A 19416-nucleotide genomic window follows, 5' to 3' on the forward strand; every position below is an offset into this window, starting at 1 on the left:
ATTAGGTTGTATTGACTTCTATAAAGCAATTTTAAATGTACACATTGCAATCCCAGGAAACCTAAACATCACTACAGTCTTTGGACTATAAAGAAGAAAAGTTCACAAATTTATTTTCTTCAGTCTTGACCTTCAGAAAACATAAATATAGAATGGGCAGATTTGTTTCCAAGGGCAAAGTCATAATTATTTAGTAGGTACAGAAAAAGCATTGCTTTGGGGATACCCTTCCTAGTTCTAGCACTGAGTTGCTAAGTAATCTTAAACCAAAAAGTCACTTACTTCACCTCTGAGCCTGTTTATCTAGAAAATGGGAGAAATAGCATTAGGGTTGATTTTAGGTTCAAATGAAAAACAGGAGTGAAGTACCTTCTGTGTGAGCAATGGGTGAAATATACATGGTGTGGGTTTTTTTTTCTGCCTATGAGCTTCAGCAGATCCAGTCAATCTTTGTGGGTCTGGGATTTGGAATGCACTGCTCAGATAGGTGGGGCCTAGCCTTTTAGGGAGAGCTTTTGGAGTTTGGTAGGAAGAGACTTCCAGCAAGAAAGCTGCAAACTAGTAGGTTTGACTGTTAGTTTAGTGCCAGTGGTAGGAGACAGTGATCATATCAACAGTAACTATATAGTATCGGGTCCTGTGGTTTAGTGCTGTGAAGAAAAAACAGTTTGAGGGGCATAGAGAGTAACAAGAGTGCTAGTTTAGAAAGTGTAAAATGACCTTTGAACAGAGTTCTAGGAAGAAGGAACAGGAAGGGCAATAGGGCTTGAGATGGAAAAGTGCTTGACACTTTGAGGAACATCAAGGAGGCTATTGTGGCTGGAGAAGATGGGAAAGGGGGCAAATACTGGAGAGGAGGTTAGATAGGTAGTAGGGGCCCAGGTGAGTCATTCAAAAGGATTTAGCTCATTGTCATGTTAAGCCACTTTGGGGCTGAAAGAAAGGAGGCTCTAGGATCTGACTTAATGTTTTAACAGGATCACTCTGTCTTGCTGTGAAATGACCATAATAGGATCAAGGGTTACAAACAAGAGAGCAGTTTTGAAGCTACTACAATAATGTAGGCAAGGATTAATGATGCCTCAAGTTAGGATAGAAAGTGTGAAGACAATGAGACATGGTAAGATTATGAATATATTTTGAAAGTAGAATGGAAAGAATTTGCTGGTGAATTAGATGTGGATAGGAAAGAATAGCCAAGAGTGACTCTTAAGGTATTGGGCTGAGAGTTGGAAGAATGAGTTATCATCTACCAGTGTGGAAAAAACTATACAGACCTAGTTTGGGAAGGATCGGGAAGATAAGAGGCAAAAATTTGTTTTTTGTCTCTTATAGTTGAAGTAGTAATAGCCAGCTTTTAAAAGGCTTAACTGTGTACTTGGCCCCAAATGCTTTAATAATTTTTATAAAGTTAGATTTTAATTAGTTTAATAGTTCTAGCAACCTGTTATATTAGGGTTTTTGTTTTGTTTTGTTTTTTGCTGTTATGAATAGGATTGCTTTCTTAATTTTGTTCTCAGCAAGTTTGTTACTGGTGTAAAAAAGTGCTACTGACTAAGTGCCAGTTGCTCATGCCTATAATCCTAGCTACTGGGGAGGTTGAGCTTTGGAGCATTATAGTTTCAGGCCAGCCCAGGCAAATAGTTCGTGAGACCCCCCCCATCTCCAAAATAACCAGAGCAAAATGGACTGGAGGTGTGACTCAAGTGGTAGAGTGGCTGCTTTGTTAGCGGCATGGCCTAAGTTCAAACTCCAGTCCCATCCCACCCCCCCAAAAAAATGCTACTAATTTTTATATGCTGATTTTGTATCCTTCACTTTACTAAAGTCTGTTTATCGGTTCAACTAAGTCTTTCGGTAGAGTCTTTAGATTCTTCTGGTTATAGTTAGTCTCCTGCAAGCAGACATAATTAACTCCTCCCATTCTTTTTGGATGCCTTAAATTTCTCTTGCCTAATTGCTCTGATTAAGACTTCCATCACTATGTTGGAATAAGAGCAGTGAAAGTAGACATTGTTGTTTGTTCCAGGTCATAGAGGAAACACTTCCAGCTCCTCACTGTGAGTTCATTAGATGTAGCCTTTATTATGTTGAAGTACATTGCCAATTTGTTGACAGCTTTTATCATGTCGGCTTTTATCATATGTGTTTTCATTTGTTGAGATAAATCATATGGTTTGTCTTCCATTCTGTTGCTGTGAAGCTATGTTTGTTGATATGCTGAACTCTCCTTGCATCACTTGATCACCATGGATAATCATTTTTTAGTTTCCTCTCTTTCATATTTTTTTGGGGGGGTTGGTGGGAGACTGGGGTTTGAACTCAGGGCTTACATGCTTGCAAAGCAGGTGCTTTACCACTTGAGCTGCTCCTCCAGTCCCTCTCTTTCAGTTTGTTGTAATAGTTTGAAAGAATTGCTGTTAGTTTACTTTCAAAGTTTGGTAGAATTCAGCAGTGAAGTCATCCAGTTTGGGACTTTGTTTGGAGGCTTTTTATTACTGATTTGATCTTGTTATGCATTATTAGTTTGTTCATGTTTTCCATGTCTGTGGTTCAGCTTTGCTAGGTTATATGTGTTCAGAAGTTTACCTGTTTCCTATAGATTTTCTTAGAAAGCCGAGCATATATATTGGCATAATTTGCTCATAATAATCTGTAATAATCCCCTCATATTTCTGTGGTTTCAGTTGTAATGTCTCCTTTTTCATCTCTGATTTTATTTATTTGGGTCTTCTTGCTTTTTCCCTACTCTAGCTAACAGTTTATCAATTTTATCTTTTCAAAAAACCAACTCTTCATTTCATTATATTGTGAGAGATAGGAATCTAGCGTCATTCTGCATAGGGAGATTCCGTTTTCCCAACACCATTTATTGAAAAGGGTATTGTTTGTTCAATCTATGTTTTTGGTGCTTTTTTTGAAAAATGTATTGGTTGTAGATACATGGATTTGTTTCTAGGTTATCTTTTTCATTATGTATCAGGTTCTTTAGAGGTACGTATGTGGAAGTGTTGAGGATTGCACCTAGGATCTAGAGAATGCTGAGCACCTGCTGTATTACTAAGCTACACCCCTCAACCCCTATGTGTCAGTTTTTATGCCACTGTCAATTTTTTTGAATGGTTTGAAAAGAATTGCATGTTAATGTCATGTTGTTTTTGTTACTATAGCCTCGTACTAGCGTTGGTATCAGGTATTGTGATGCTTCTAACTTTGTTCTTTTCATTCAAAATTACTTTGGCTGTTTAGGATTGCACACCTCTGGATTGTTAATTAAGTGACAAGTTGGCTACTTTGGTTCTAAAATCAGAAAAAAATTATTTTCTTTGGAATTGGAAAGGATTTATGGAATGACATATTAACAAATATACATTATTAAAGATCCAATATTTACAAATCCCAAAGAAGTTTTCAGGGATTTAATCTTTGACTTTTAAAAGCAGCTTTCCATTGTTCCTCAAAATGCCAGTGAGCATTTAAAAAGTACAGGAAGTGGTGAAATAGGTACTTAAACATTGCTAGAACAAGTTCAAATTGATAGTGTCTGTGTCTGTCTCTCTCCCCTCCCTCCCACTCTCCCTCTTCCTCTCTTTCCCTCTCCCTTCCCCCCTCTCTGGTACTCTGCCTACACCTTGAACCACTCCACCAGCCCTTTTTTGTGATGGGTTTTTTTCAGGATAGGGCCTGATGAACTACTTGCTGGAGAGAACTGTTATCCTCCTGATCTCTGCTTCCTGAGTAGCTAGGATTACAGGCAGGAGCCACTGGCACCCAGAACAGTAGTCTCTTTCTTGAAAGCAGTTTGGCAAAATATGAAGATTCTTAACTTATCACTTCTTAGCACCTCTGCTACTGTTGTCCTGGTCTGAGCCCCATTATCTGTTATTGGCAGCAGCTGGCCATAGCCTCCCACCTGGACTCTGTACTTCTCTACCCTTATAATCTTTTTTTTTAAATTTTATTCATATATGATACAATGTCTTATAATCTCTTTTCAACTTAGTCATCAGAATCACCCTTTCTAAATATAAGTCAGACCATGTTATTCTTCTGCTCAAAACCTGTGATAGCTTCTCATTTCATTCAGAATAAACTTCTGAAGTCCTCCCAGTAGCCTTTTACACCCTATGTAAATTGAACAGCCCCTTATTTTTCTGACTTCTCTACTACTACTGTCCCCCACATTTATTCCATTCCAGACATGCTGGCCTCTGGCTATTGTTCAGACATGCCTTCTTTGCTCCCAATTTAGGGCCTTCCTCTACTGTTTTCTTTGTCTGAAATTCTCTTCCTTCAGCTATCTGCTTGGTTAATGATATTATTTTCTTCAAGCATTTACAAAAGAATGACCTTCTCAGTATGTCTTACTCTGGTTGTCCTGCTTAATATTGCAGTGATCTCCCTCTAAATACTCTGGCAGTTGTAATGTCCTTTATCCTACCCATTTTTTCTTTTCCATAACACTTTATTTTTTATTATTATCATATTACTGTTGTACTAGGGGTACATTGTGACATTTACAAAAGTTCTTGCACTATATCATAGTTGAATTCATCCCCTTCATCATTCTCCTTTATCCCTTTTCCCCCCATTTCTATAGTATTTTAGACTTTGTTTATGTTTACTCCTTATCCATTGCTTTCTCCTACTGTTTTGGTTTATAAACTCCACAAGGGCAAAGATCTTTGTTTTGTTCACTGATAGAAGTCCCTAAACTAGACTCTGGCTCAGGGCAGATACTCAAATGTTTGTTGATATACTAAAACTATATCGCTACCTCATATCATATGCAAAAATTAACTATAAATGAATCAATGATCTTAATAGAAAATCCCAAACCATAAAAACTCTTAGATGAAAACATAAAGGTAAATCTTCATGACCTTATGTTTAGCAGTATACTTTAGATATGGGACACCAAAAGCACAGCAACAAAAGAAAAATTAGACAGATTGGACTTTAAGTTTAAAATTTCGCATCAAAGGCGTTATCAAGAGAGTAAAATAAGCCAGGCACTTGTGGCTCACGTCTGTAATCCTAGCTACTCAGGATGCAGAGATCAGGAGGATTGTGGTTTGAAGCCAGCCCAGGCAAATATTTCTCGAGACCCTATCTCGAAAAAACCTGTCACAAAAAAGGGCTGGTGGAGTGGCCCTGAGTTCAAGCCCCAGTCCCAAAAAAAAAAAAAAAAAAAAAAAAGTAAAATGACAACCCACAGAATGGGAGGAAATATTTGCAAATCATGTATCTCATAATGGCTCAGAATATATAAGGAACTTCTATAATGCAATAGCAAAAAGACAGCCCCCCCCTTTTCTGTTTGAACTCAGGGCTTTGTGCTTGTAAGGCAGATGCTAAACTACTTGAGCCACACCCACAGCCCAAAAATATAACCCAATTTTGAAATGATTTATATAGACATTTCTCCAAAGGAAATATACAGTGGCCACATGTGGTGGTTTACACCTATAATCACAGCACTTAAGAGGCTGAGGGAGGAGAATCACAAGTTCGAGGCCAGCCCTGGCAAAATTGGTGAGACTCTAACTCAACAACAAAATGCTAAATAAAAGGGCTGGAGACGTGACTCAAGTGGTAGAACACTTGCCTAGTATGTTTGATGCCCTGAGTTCTATCCCTAGTACTGAAGAAAAAAACCAAAACACAAATGTCCAGTAAGCACATGAAAAGGTGTTCAACATCATTAGTCACTAGGGAAATGTAAATTAAAACCACATTGAGATAATACTTCACACCAACTATGATAGTTACAATTTTTTAAAGGCCAGGTGTGGTAGTACATGTCTGTAGTCTTAGCACTTGGGAAACTGAGGTAGGAGGATTTCAAGTTCAAGACTAGCCTAAGCTATATAGTGAGACCTTGTCACAAAATAGCAATAACGAAAAATATAAACAAAACAACATTCATTGATAGGATGTGGAATAATTTGAACCCTCATACATTGTTGGTGGGAATGTAAAATAGTATAGCCATTGTGAAAAGCAGTTTGGTGGTTCCTTTAAATTTAGGGGTTGGGCATGGTGGCTTACACCTAATCCCAGCTACTCAGGGTGGAGAGCAGAAGGATCGAGGTCTGAGGCTAACCCATGCAAAAGGTTAATGAGAGCCCATCTCAACTAATAACCCAGGAGTAGTGATGAGCTTCTATAATCCCAGCAACACAGGAGATACAGGTATGATAACTGTCTGAGGACAGCCCTGGGCAAAAATGTAAGACCCTATTTGAAAAATAACTAAAACATAAAAAGGCTGGGGGCATACTTCAATAATTCAAACCTAGTATTGCCAAAAAACAAACACTAAATGTAGAGTTACTGTGAGACTCAGCCATTACACTATTTGGTATATATTCAAAAGAATTGAAAAGGAAAACTCAGATTCTTGTATACCATTGTTCTTTGCAATATCACTCAGTAATCAAAGGGTAGAAACAACACAGGTGTCTATCAGCAGATTAATGGAAAAACAAAATATAGTATATACATAAAATGGAATGTTATTCCACTATAAAAAGAAATGAAGTTCTGATAAAACATGAATGAACCTTAAAAACAAAATGCTGAGTAAAGGAATCTCAACACAAAAGGACAAATAGAATATGATTCCACTTACATCCAATAACTAAAGTAGGAAAATTCATGGAGACAGAAAGTAGATTATAGATTACCAGAGTAGAGGGTAGGGGTGGGGAGTTACTCATGGTTACAGAGGTTTTGTTTGGGATGATGAAAAGGTTGCAGAAATAGATACTGATAATAGTTGCACAACATTGTAAATGTAATTAATGCCATTGAGTTGCACACTTAGTAGTTAAAATAGCAAATCTTAATTTACCCTAATAGAAAACTTCAAAAAAAAGCAAAACTATATATAGGACTAGGGGTATAGCTCTGTGGTAGAGTACCCACCTAAGGTGCAAGGCTCTGGGTTTGATCCCCAGCATTTAAAAAGAAGCACACACACACACAGTCTCACACTCTCACATACTCTCTCTCACACACCCACAAGCTGTGGTGAACTTCCCTGGCTTGCACATGCTTGAGCACTGACTGTGGGCATCTCTTCCCACGCACTCATTCAGTGATCTGTAGCTTCATACTGGCCATGACAAGGGTGTTAAATACACCATAACAATTGTCAGATGCTACAAAGGACCCACCCCCAACCTCTTTGAGCACACTACTGAATATATGTGCATATATATGAATACATGAGCATAAAAATGCATAGAAAACTATCTAGAAAAATAGATGCCAAAGTGTTAATGGGGTTACCTGTGGGAGGAGCACAGTGTTATGGCAGGAATGTGAAGGTAAGCTTACAGTTTTCACCATATACATTTTTTTCTTTTTATTTCCATTTTTTACAGTGAGGATGCAGGCATATTGTGTGATTTACTTTTTTCTTTTGTGGTACTGGGGCTTGAACTCGGGGCCTACATCTTGAGCTACTCTATCAGCCCTTTTTTTTTTCTTTTTTTTTTTGTGAAGGGGTTTTCCAGATAGGTCTCATGAAGTGTTTGCCTGGGTTGGCTTCAAACAATGATCCTCCTGATCTCTGCCTCCTGAGTAGCTAGGATAACAGGCATGAGCCACTGGCACCTGGCTGTGTTTTACTTTTTAAAAATAGACCAATATTGGGGTTGTGGTATTAATGACTTTCGAGTCTGAAAACTGGTTATATGTACAATCTGCAACGGTCTGTGGAGAGTCTGAAGCCCTGTGACTTAGGTTCTGTTTCATCAGCATTCTGCTTTTTTTGTTGCCTAAGAAAGGTTATTCTTGTCTCTTTGTAGGTTACCCCACAGCTTACCCAGCAGCGGCCCCTGCCTACAATCCCAGCCTGTACCCAACCAATAGCCCCAGTTACGCTCCAGGTAAGCAGAGTGAAAGCAACAGTGATGTAGGGAATGGGTCTCTACTTGGGAAAACAAACCCCCCTGCTAGCCCTTCCCTCTCCTTAATTGCCCTGGGGTCAGCCTGTCTAGGATTGATTCTCCTGGGAGTCCCCTCTGGGAATTGGGGCAGATCAGCTTCAGGGTGGGGGTGGGAGTGGAATCTTTATGCTCCTTGGGACTTAAAGTTTCCCCATCTCTCCTATGTGGAATGTATAAGACATGCATCCTCCTCACAGAGCCTTTCTAGCTCTCCCGAGCAATGTCCAAATCCGTTCTTTGCTCAGTTTCCCCTGAGGATGCCATTGGGACGGACACACACACACACACACACACACACACACACACAGTGTGAGTGTGGGGTGTAGATTTGGAAGAGAGTGAGAGACTTGCCACCAGATAATAAAGAGCTGATTTCAAGCTGGACAAGCTACTTGTTTTTTAAAAATAATAAAGTCATGACACTTCTTGAATAGAAGTTGAAATGGGTTTGAAAATATTGAAAAGGTTTATTCTGCTTTGGGCCAGGAGCATTGCAGAGGTCTTACAGTGATCCTAACCCCCCCCACCAACTCAGCAAATGTTTTAACACCCAAAATCCAAAGAGGATTCTGTTGTTGGAAAATCCTGGGCCTGATACTGATTTCCCAACTCACTATTTGTAAAGCCTTGTCAAGTCACCTCACCTCTTTGAGATTCACATGTTACAGCCTACCTCAGGTTGTAGGAGGTTTTGTAAGCTTCTCTTAACTTATTCAATAAGTGTTTGTTGAATGTCCTCCATACTGGGATAGAAAAATTAAAATGTGTCAACTTTGCTTCAAGTAGCTTACAGTTCATTTTGGATCCTGGCATATAAACAAACTCATTGCAGTACAATATGATAACTATTATAAAAAGAATACATAGTAGAAGACAGGAGGAAACCAGTCTTCCTGGAGTGAGAGTATAAGAGATGCTCCACAGAGGAGCCAGCAATAGAGACTTGAGGGAGAAGCAAGATGTGTTTTTTAAGCACTCAAAGGAGGAGTGGGCATTCCAGGCACAGCAGAGCATGACAAAGGCAGGGGGTTTGGAACACAACACTGCTAGGGACCTAAAAGTAGTGGGAATGATTGGAGCATAGACTTGGCGGGGCTGGGTGAGATAAATTGGAACTACAAACTGCCAGACTTGGAGAGGCCTTTCCAAATCACATCACCCACCAATCCACCCTCTGTTTTCTTGTTTAGTGGTTATTTCAGATTTAGAAAGCTTGAAAAGACCTCAGAGAGTCTGTAGATCAGTGTCTTCTCTTGACAACAGAGATTAGAGAGAAGCAGTTTTGTCCTCATTACCTAGTGAATCAGCAACAGCTTATGGACTAGAGCCCACATGGTACATCCTGTCCCATGATCTTCTGTGTGGATTCAGTACTGTCATTCCCTTTCCTCTAGGACTTTTAAAGCAGGAAAGAACATAGGCTGTGTCTAAAGCCCTACATTTGAGCCCTGGAACTACATCATTCATAACATACACACACACACACACACACACACACACACACACACACACACACACAATGTCTGATAAAGACAGCTCCCTTTATTTTTTTCTCAAGAACTATTTTATGCAAATAAGTGGTAATTCCTAAGTGATTATATACATGTGTCATTACATAGGAGTATTAATTACTTTTGAGTAGCTGTGACCAACATACCTGAGAGAGGAAAGATTTAGTTTAGCTCATGATTTCAGAGGGTTCAGCCTATGATCACTTGGCCCACGTGACAGAAGAGAGCTGTTCACTTCATGGCAGACAGGAAACATAGAACTACAGCAGAAAGGGGCCAGAGCCCTGTTTCCTCCAACCAGGCAGGAATTTCTACTACCTCCCAGCAATGTATTCAAATTTGAATCCTTCAATAGACATTATTAGGTCAGAGCCTTTTGGAAACACCCTTACAGATACACCAGAGGTGTTTTCTAATCCAATCAGTTTGACAATCAAAATTAATAAGCACGATAGGCATTTGTTTTACCCGTTCTGTAAGCCTGACACACTCCGGAAGATACTACATGTGATTCACACTTGAGGAAGCTGCCATCACTGCCCTTGAAGAGTTTGTAAGTGTGACAAGTGAGCTAAAAATTGATAATGATACCTTAATATTGATTTTGTATTTACTTTTAATCAATAAGATAATTTCCCAAAAAGTCTAGGAGGCAGCAACAGTAGAAGCTACAGAAATTCTGTCTGATTCAATATTCAATCATATTTGATAAGTTTTACCTTAAAACTAAGGAGACTTTGATTATCAAGTATAACATGATACGTAAGTGATTTAAATCTGAGTGCTATGAGATCTGTGAGTAGCTTTGTAAACTAATCTACAGCAAAAGAAGGTGAGTTGTGGCAAAAGTTCAGCTCTGGTCAGGAATGAGGAAGATTCATTGTCTTCATAGTCATGAGGCCACCAGCGTCCTCACTGGCAGCAGCCAGGGAGGTAGTGGTCGCTGGAAAGTGGAGAACAGTGAGCCAGGGAAGAAGAAGTATTTTTAGTAGATGTAGGCTATGCTTGCAAGAAGCTTGGCTACCAAGGAAGAAAAACAAAAGGACATGTTCTAGAAGGGAATGTGCAATTGAAGGATGTTTTTTTTCAGGTTTGAGTATGAGAAAACAAGCACTGATGGGTAGCAACAGCAAGTGGTGAGGACAAGTCAGAGCTGGAACTGTGTGACACAGAACCAGGCCTCCATTGCAGCGTTGTGGGAGTAAGGTATCCAGAGCTCAGTTCTCTTCCGTGTTTTGGCTTGCTGAGATGGGATGCTTCACACTGGAAGGTAGTGCTTCTCTGAACAAAGGGAAGGTAACAGGAAGATTTACTTAGAACAAATTGCTGAGTGGCCAGGCATGGTGGATCACACATTAATCCCAGCTACTCTGGAGGCAGAGATTGAGATTTGAGACCAAAGATTGAGGTCCTCTTCACTTGCTGCTGCTGCCCATCAGTGCTTGTTTTCTCATATTCAAACCTGAAAAAAAACCCTCCTTCAACTGCACATTCCCTTCTAGACTATGTCTAAAAGGTAAAAAGTTAGTAAAACCTCATCTCAACAAAGAAGTTGGGCATAATGGTAGGTAGGAGGATTATGGTTGATGCCAGCCCTAGCAAAACCTGGTGACCCTTTCTGGAAAATAAAATAAAAAGGGCTGGGGGGATGGCTCAAGTGGACCTGAGTTCACATACAACTGGGTCTGTTTCTTATTGTGGGATGCTGGTCTGTTCATTCACAGGTCTACTGATTGCAGTGGAGAAGTTCCCTGCCATAGAGAAACTAGCTCTAGGTCAGGGAGAACAGTGTAGGTTACTCTAGCTTCCTACCAGAGCCAGTTTGTGATGCAGAGAGGTGCCTGCATCACAAGGAGCCAGGCTCTCAGATTTAAATTTCTCTCAACTCTAGGAGACCAAGAAGTTGCTTCAGAGAAAGCTATTTTTAGTAGCTCTGAGCACCCTACACTGTCACCCATCTAGGATGTGGTAGAGTGTTTCACTCTTTCATTGGTTCTGAAAACACTGTAGTTCTTGGAGCTTTTTTCCAAGCTTTTAATGATTTCAGGGACCTTACTTAAGAACTATTTGGCCCCAGAGGAGGCAAGAGTTCACCAAGACTTGGTTTTCAGAATCCAAAAAACAGTTTGTCATATTAATGATAAGCTAACTTGAAAATGAAAGGAAGGACACACAGGAAACTAATACGGATAAAAATAAAATGCTTTCTCATGAGAATCTGTTTGCAAAGCATTTTCATGTGTAAGCTCGCTTGATTTCCTAATTCTCTATAAAGTACAAATAGATTATTCCCATTTTGCATGTGGCAAACCTGAGGAAGGGTAAGGGAAAGGAATGTGTGTGTTCTGAATACCGGCCTTGTTTCAGACACTGTGCAAGGTATGTTACAAATGTTCATTTTTTACCTCAGTCTTGTGAATACAGCTCCTTGCCTCCAATTTGGTTCTGAGAGGTTAAATAAGTTGTCCACAGTTACTCAAATAAAAAAGCCATGGAGCTGGGATTCAAGCACACTGATCTGACCCGACAGCCTACAGCACCACACTTTCCCATCAACTTCAGGCATTGAGTGCCTCTGCATTGCGCCTAGCTCTCTGGGGTTTTATAGATAGCTCTTGGGAGGCCTGTGATGGCAATAATTGTACCTGAACCTTCACTTCCTCTTAATACCTGTGAAATCCCTCAGCAGTTCTTAGGAGAATTGAAATGTGTTCATATCATGGACAAGCAAAGAGCAGGAGCTTGGGCTTGTTCACATCCAGGCAGTTCTGAGTCAGCTGCCTGGAAGATACTGTGGCATCAAGGGGGTGCCTCCTCTGCAATGAATGAACTTTCCTGGATGGCAAGTCTGTCACCCTCTCCAGGGGAGAGGTTCTGTACACCCTCCACATTGACTGTTTCTTGTGCAGCCTGGGGAAAACTGCTACCTTGAGACAAAGTCTGTTATATAACTGCGATATGTACAACTTTGCACAAATACTTAGTGGTAATTTCAACTAACATTTCTATCCAACAGAGTTTCAGTTCCTGCATTCAGCTTATGGTAGGAGAGCTATTTTTCCTCATCTGTATTATGGCCTATGAATGTGTTATCTCGTAATGATGATAGATTCCCCACCCTCTCCCTCCACCCTGCCTCCCCTTTCCTCCCCAAATCCCATTCCCTAGGCTTGGGCTCCCTCAGGTGGCTCAGTAGCAGTTCCTAAAGCATGCAGGAACATGTCTAATGGTGCAAAATCATGGGTTGGAGACACACATGAACCAGTCCCCTGGGGCAGCAATGAAGGATCATGGCACTAAAAGGCGTCTCTTACCCTAACCTGGCTGCCGAATTCAAGCAAATGAACAAAAATTCCAGGACCTGTATGTGGCTCCTTGTTGGTGTGGCTGCTTCTCTGAAGGAGTCCCTGGATTATGCCTAAGAACTCAAAACACCAGTTGGCCCCAGAATCAGATTTTCCATCTCCATCAGCATTCTGACGTGTTTGAAGACCTGGTTGACTTTAGATAGTCTGTTCCCTTAGCCCAGATCTTGAGCTTTGGGCTCATTTGGGGGGCATTTTCCTAGTTGGTGAAAGTGGGGGCCAAGTGTGCTAATGAGTGAGGAATCAGAACTGAGTTCTTGGGAAGGTGTGGACTCCAGGCCCAAGGCACCACAGGAACTTCTGGGCACCTGTGTGGGTCCCAGCGGTGTAACTTGACTAGGTCCTTTTTGTCTTAGACAGTAAGGGACCATGGGATGGACTCACTACTTTTACCACCCTCATCTGGGCTGCTTAGTACATGTTTTTATAAAATCTCTGCACACTTTCTCAACTTTTAATCTTGATTATTTAGATGTTGGAAATTCAATTTTCATTTGGCACATCTTTCAGAAGATGAGCTGTGAAAATTTTCTCTTGCCACTGCTGTGAGCTGCACGATCTTGGGCAATTCGCTAATGTCTCTGAGTCATAGATGAAGTGTTTTACTCCACATGATTGCTGAGGTCCCTTTAAATGCTAACGTCCCATTCTCTTATAATTTTATTATTTCAGCCTTGTTAGCCACAGAGCTGTTTCACTTACCATTTTGGGGGAGTCATGTTTTTGTTTGCCTTCTGTCTGAATTCAGACAGAAGACTCCATACAAAGCTAGAATAGTTCTCATGCTTCCTCACCTTTCCACATCTGAAGTGAAGATACATAAGGAATATAGATGGAGATCTTCACCTCACAAGACATTCTGTACGAGACATTCTGAATTGGCCCTTTGAATATACAAAGGCCAGTAAGACAAGTACAAGAGTTTCTAAGAATCATAGGAACTAGGATAGTCATCTGTATGACATGCGTGTGGGGGCTGTGGTCAGAGAGTAGGGAGAAAAGACTTAACAGTAATGCACGTCTTTAGCTCATGATTGATGAATCAGTACTCACTTACCAGGTAGAGTATGGGAAGAAACATGCCAGAAGAGCTAGCAGTGTAGATAACACCATGGAAATAAGAAGCTCCTTCGTGAGATCTGGGAAAGATAAGCAATTTGAGTGCAGTAGTGTGGGTTGGAGAATGAGAATGATGGGATTCTAGAGAGAGCATCAGGACTGGATCATGGGAGTCCTGAATGCTAACGAGTTTAAACTTCAGTCTAAAGGAGAGGAGAGCCATGTTCTTAAAGAGATTTTTGTGATTAGGTTTAGGTCTTAGGTAACTCACTCTGGCTGTAGCTTGGAGATTAGAGGGGACAGATTTAAAAACAAAACAGTGAGGAAACAGTAGGAGTAGTGCAGGTGAGAAATGTTGAGAGTTTGCAGTGGAACTGTCCACAACTGTGGCCATGGAAGAGCCAACAGCTACCCGTACTAGAAAGTTCTGATGATACTTTTTTTTTTTTCTGGCAGTACTGGGGTTTGAACTCAGGGCTTCATGCTTGCTAGGCAGGAGCTCTACTTGATCCACTCTGCCAGACCTTTTGAGCATTGGATATTTTTGAGATAAGGTCTCACAAACTATTTCCCCGGGGCTGGCCTCAAACCATGATCCTCCTGATCTCTGCCTCCTCGGTAACTAGAATTACAGGCATGAGCAACTAGCACCTGGTGACACTTTGTTTTGATCCTCACATCAGTGCTATGAAGCAGTCAGGAAGTGATTATTATTGCCATTTTATGAGGCAAAAAACTGAAGGTTAGAAAGATTAAGTGACTTGCCCAAGGTCCCACAGCTAATAAGTGGTAGAACTCAGGCTAGAACTCAGATTTCCTGACTCAGTACATTGTTCAGGATAATGGTCCCTTGCTGCCTTTCTCTATGTAAGTGTGCTTAACAGATTGTTCGAGTGTCAGGGTGTGAGGGTCCCATATCCAGGAAGTGAACAATCCAGCAGCTGGATGTAGGCAGCCTGCTGTGTCTGGGCCCCTAGGATTTCACTGTGAATGGTTTTCCCTTTTGCTGTGTCTGTCCTTTTTATTTGAAGAATAACACATACAATAAAGATAATAAAATATACTAGTCTTCAGCATACAACTTAATAATGTTTTCAAATGATAAGCTTATATTTAAGTATTACTCAGTTCAAAATAGAAGACATTTCTAGGAAGTGGTTCCCTTCTAGCACCCAAGAACAAGCCTACCTATCACAGCAGCCTCTTCTATCACCACGCCTCTAAAAGCTTCAGTTGGGATTGGTTTCATCCAGCAACTGAGCTCTGAATCACCAACAACAACGGAATGGGTTATTTTAGAGTTGTACATGGAGAAGCAGGATTATATGGTACAGCTAACTAATTAGAAGTCAAGATGACTGCTAGTATTTGAGTTTTGTTTTTAGGTTTCACATTTACCCAACTATTTATGATTTCAGTTTAAGTCACATTTACCCAATTATTTAGTATTTAAATATCCAGAGAAGGCACAGAAAATATCATTTGTTCTCCTTACAATGAAACCAGAAGAAACTACCTCTTTATTCAGGAAAATGTATAGTAAGCTCACATGAACTCACATGATCACTTAGGAAAGACAGTCAAGGCACAGTGGCATCTGCTTATTTCCTGGTTAATCTATATCATGCTGTCTTGTTCACTCCCTGGTTGGCATGTGACTGTGTTGCATACCCAGCTAGAATGTAAGTACCTTGTGTGCAGTGACTTTACCCATGTGTGTTCTGTCCACTGCGGCACTCCCCTCAGTGCTAAGTGCAATTAGGCCTCAGAACTCTTTGGCTAATTTTGACTTACTTTAATTGTCACACAATCCTAAGTCAGGCTAATGTCAGACTTTTGGCTAATGATGAAAATTACCACTACCACTTGGAGGAAAAACAAACTGGAATGAATCAGGACCTCTAAATTCTTCAAATTCCTACAGCCAAATTCAGGCCTCCTCCTTGGTAGAGTCCCAGTGAGGGCTTATGGGCATCAGAGCTACATGTTTTAACTTTTAGGAAATTGTTTTAGGTGGCCATGGCTTTCCAGCCACATGGAGTGTCAATCTTGATAAGATTTTTCAGCATTAATTGGATCCTTAATGAACCCCCTTCAAACCAGTATCCCACCCCCTAAAAGAAACCCAAGAAGATTATTTAAAATACACACCCCTCCTCCTGCAGGGTCTACAGAGCTGTATCTGGATATCTAGCAAAGGCCCTGGGTTCTACATAGCGTTTTGCTAGGCCTCCATTTCTCTTGTCAGAATTCTCCTTTTAGTGTCACTTTCCTGCCCATGATTTCCTTCTCATTTCTCAGCATCCGCTGCATATATTTCAGGCCATTAACGTGAGCACAGTCAGCCTATAGAGCTTCCCTTCTAATGATGCTCGGCAAAAACATCCAAGTCCCTAAACTTCTGTAGCCCTCCTATTTCTCTAATGGGAAGAACAGTCACAGACTGCTACCCACGCAGGCAGAGGGGTTATGAAATCTCTCTGGAGGTAGCATGTCCTGGTGGAATTGGAGTATACAGGCATACTCTCCTCTCATACTACCTTGTTTTAACTTAGACCCTTGTTAAAATGTTTCAAGTATATCTAACTGTTAACATTACAGCCCCACCTTCTGTTAATATATTTAGAAACATCCCATACCTGAGACTTCCAAAACCTTATTTAAGTGGAAGTACATTGCTAAAATTGTTCTTTCTATCCTAAGTAGAAATTTGGGTCAAGAATGTTTCTCCTCTAGTGTTTGAAAATATAGCAAAAAGTTAGACAACACTGCAGCCTTATTTCCTCTCTCCTTCTCCTTAGGATATCTTGACGGTAAGTTTCTTAGTTACTCCCTACTTCTAGAACAAATGAAATATCACCTTTCAAATTTCTCAGGCTGAGTTTTGAGTCAGTCTGGGAAGTCTTTATAGATCTCAAACTGGGCCTCATCTTTATTTCACACCTGAGTTTGACATTTACTTTGGTAATGGCCCACAGAATCATCTGTAACTCACTTGAGACATCAGGTGGGGCACCCGGTAGCACCTCAGCAGGAAATATTCAGGGTTATGCAAGAGGTCTATCTGAGGTGTCCAGGAGGAGTTAGCAAGGGATAGCTAGGAGTGCAGCCGCAGTGCCCTGTGCCTTTTAAGCTGCCATGGCCACTTAGTTCTTTTAGAGGAGGTGATATTCCAGCAGGGTTCGTGTAATGTGGTAACCACTTGTAAGTTTCTCTTCTGAAAGCAACTTGCAACTTACTAAAAATACCTCCAGATGAGATCTCAGACATCCAAAAAAAAAAAAACCAGTTGATCTGGCTCAATAAACTTCAAAAGCTCCCAAGTTGTTTCATGTTAATGAAAAAGTAGCTAAGGAATATATCAGAGGCTTAGGCCAGAAGATCAGGTAGAAGGAGGCTATATTCATGGGCATCTTCATGGTTTTAGTAGTGGGTAGAAAATCCTAACTCTCTAAATGCAGGCTTCCTTAGTTTTAAGTCATTTGGAAGTTCACTTCAGCACTCCTCCCAACCTACGCCCATCTCAGAAAGGCTGAATCATTCTGTGTGTCTGAATAGGCCCTTGGGTTGTATGTTCTGTCTAGCACAAGACCCCTTGCTTTGTGTCTGTAACTGGTGGTGCCCACTTCTTATTTCTGCCTAATGCCATTCTTGTGTCTTCCCTTAAGCCACTCTGCTGATGAAACAGGCCTGGCCACAGAACTCATCTTCCTGTGGCACTGAAGGCACCTTCCACCTCCCAGTGGACACCGGGACCGAGAACCGAACTTACCAAGCATCCTCTGCGGCTTTCAGTAAATACAGCCTGTCTCTTTTCCATGTTCCCTTTGGTTGGAACTGATTTGCTTCTTAGCAAAAAAGGAGAGGAAATCTTTTAAATGATAATTATAATATAAACACTGATTTAAGAGGTTCTCCTACCCATGCAAAATTAACCTTTCTCATACAGGAAAGATCATTCTCTTTGATCAAATCACACCCAGCTTTAGGGAGACACACAGCAGTGAAGGAGGGAGAAGGAAGCACTCACAAGACCAAGAAGTTTGATTTGGGAAGAACTGTTACTGCATTTCAGGAGAAAGGACAGAGGGTACATTCTAAAGACCCATGTATTTTTGGACAGGGGCGGGGCTTTCCCACTAACACGAGGTTTCTTAGCCTTAGCACTGTTGACATCTGGGCCAGATAATTCTTTATTGTTGGGGGTGGTCCTTTGCATTGTAGGGTGTTTATCAGCAACCTTGGCCTCTACCTATTAGATGCCAGTATCAAAGCATGTCACATGTGACAGCTAAAAATGTCTCCAAATGTGGCTAGTGTCCTCTGGGGAACAAAACTGCCCCCTGTAGAAGAAACACTGCTCTGGTGGAAGCTGCATTATCAGAGCAAGGTATGTACATGGACCAAAGCCAGAGGCCAGTCAGGTTAGTCATACTCTTTTTTTTTTTGGTGGTACTGGGGTTTGAACTCAGGGCTTCATGCTTGCTAGGCAGGCACTCTACCACTTGAGCCACTGCACCAGCCAGTCATGTTCTTCTTGAGGCTCAACGGAGTAACTGGTGCTGTCATCTTCATAGCTGATTTTTAATACAAATGGTTCAGATGAGGAAACGAGGACCATTGTTTAGCAGTCACTGAGTGGAATTTTGACTCCATCTAAGGAAGAACTTGGTGCCTTGTGGAATCTATATAGTAGAGAAATGGTTGACTTTGTATGGGGGAACACTTACTTGTGAAGTTGTGTCAGCAAGGGGCTAGACAAGTACTCGGCAGAAAGTTACAGAGAATTGTTAGTCTTTTAAGTAAGCAGACTAGAAGAATTCATTGTATTTTTTTCTTTTCTTTAAAATGCCCAATGTCATTTTCTCTGGTTATCATTGTCCCTAGATGTCAATGTCCACTTACATAACATAGCTCACCTTTTGGTGAATATGCTTTCCTAACCATCCTGTCATCACTGTAGTCCTGGAAAGTTACTAGGTGGATTCTCATCCCACTTAGAAAGCTGAGGCTCAGAAAAGTAATATGCCAGTGCTACCCAGCTAGTAAGTGACACAACTAAAAAAAAAATAATAATAATAATAATAATAGCATTCAGATAAGGTAAAGATTCTTTTCCCTTTTTTTGACAGTAATGGGGATGAACTCGGGGCACCCTACCACTTGAGCCATTCCACCAGCTTTCTATTACTTTTGTCTTGAGGTTGATTTTACTATTTAAGAGAAGGATGATAGCCCTAGGGAGTTTTTTCATATACCTCAAATAGAATTGAGTGACTGTATTAAAACTATATGTGTAAATTGACACATACACGTTCTCTTGTGTATCCACGCATATGGATATGGATGCATAAAGGCCCACCTACTGCAGTTTAGCAGAAAGAAGCCTAAAATAGAAATGCAGAGTTAATTTCTAGACTTGGTTCTGTATAGCCTTGAATAATTCATGTCCATGCCTAGGACCTTAGCCTTTTAAACTGTAAAATGAGGGCCTTGGACTAGGTTGTCTCTAAGATCCTCTGC

At 40.7% G+C, this 19416-nt stretch overlaps 1 protein-coding gene across 4 annotated transcripts in view; it reads left to right on the forward strand.

Annotated features, from left to right (window-relative positions):
• Window positions 1–19416, forward strand: part of Fam168a (family with sequence similarity 168 member A) — a 164326-nt gene that overhangs the window by 130752 nt on the left and 14158 nt on the right. Inside the window, exons 3-5 of one of the 4 annotated variants that reach the window (XM_020176705.2) lie at window positions 7818–7898; window positions 12486–12512; window positions 17562–17687. In XM_020176705.2, the coding sequence (XP_020032294.1) occupies window positions 7818–7898; window positions 12486–12512; window positions 17562–17687 (234 nt within the window). The remainder of the gene's footprint in view (window positions 1–7817; window positions 7899–12485; window positions 12513–17561; window positions 17688–19416) is intronic. The other 3 variants (XM_074083475.1, XM_020176706.2, XM_020176709.2) reach the window with 3 other exon arrangements.

The sequence above is a fragment of the Castor canadensis genome, chromosome 1 (assembly GCF_047511655.1).
Source record: "Castor canadensis chromosome 1, mCasCan1.hap1v2, whole genome shotgun sequence".
In the NCBI taxonomy this organism is placed as follows: Eukaryota; Metazoa; Chordata; class Mammalia; order Rodentia; family Castoridae; genus Castor; species Castor canadensis.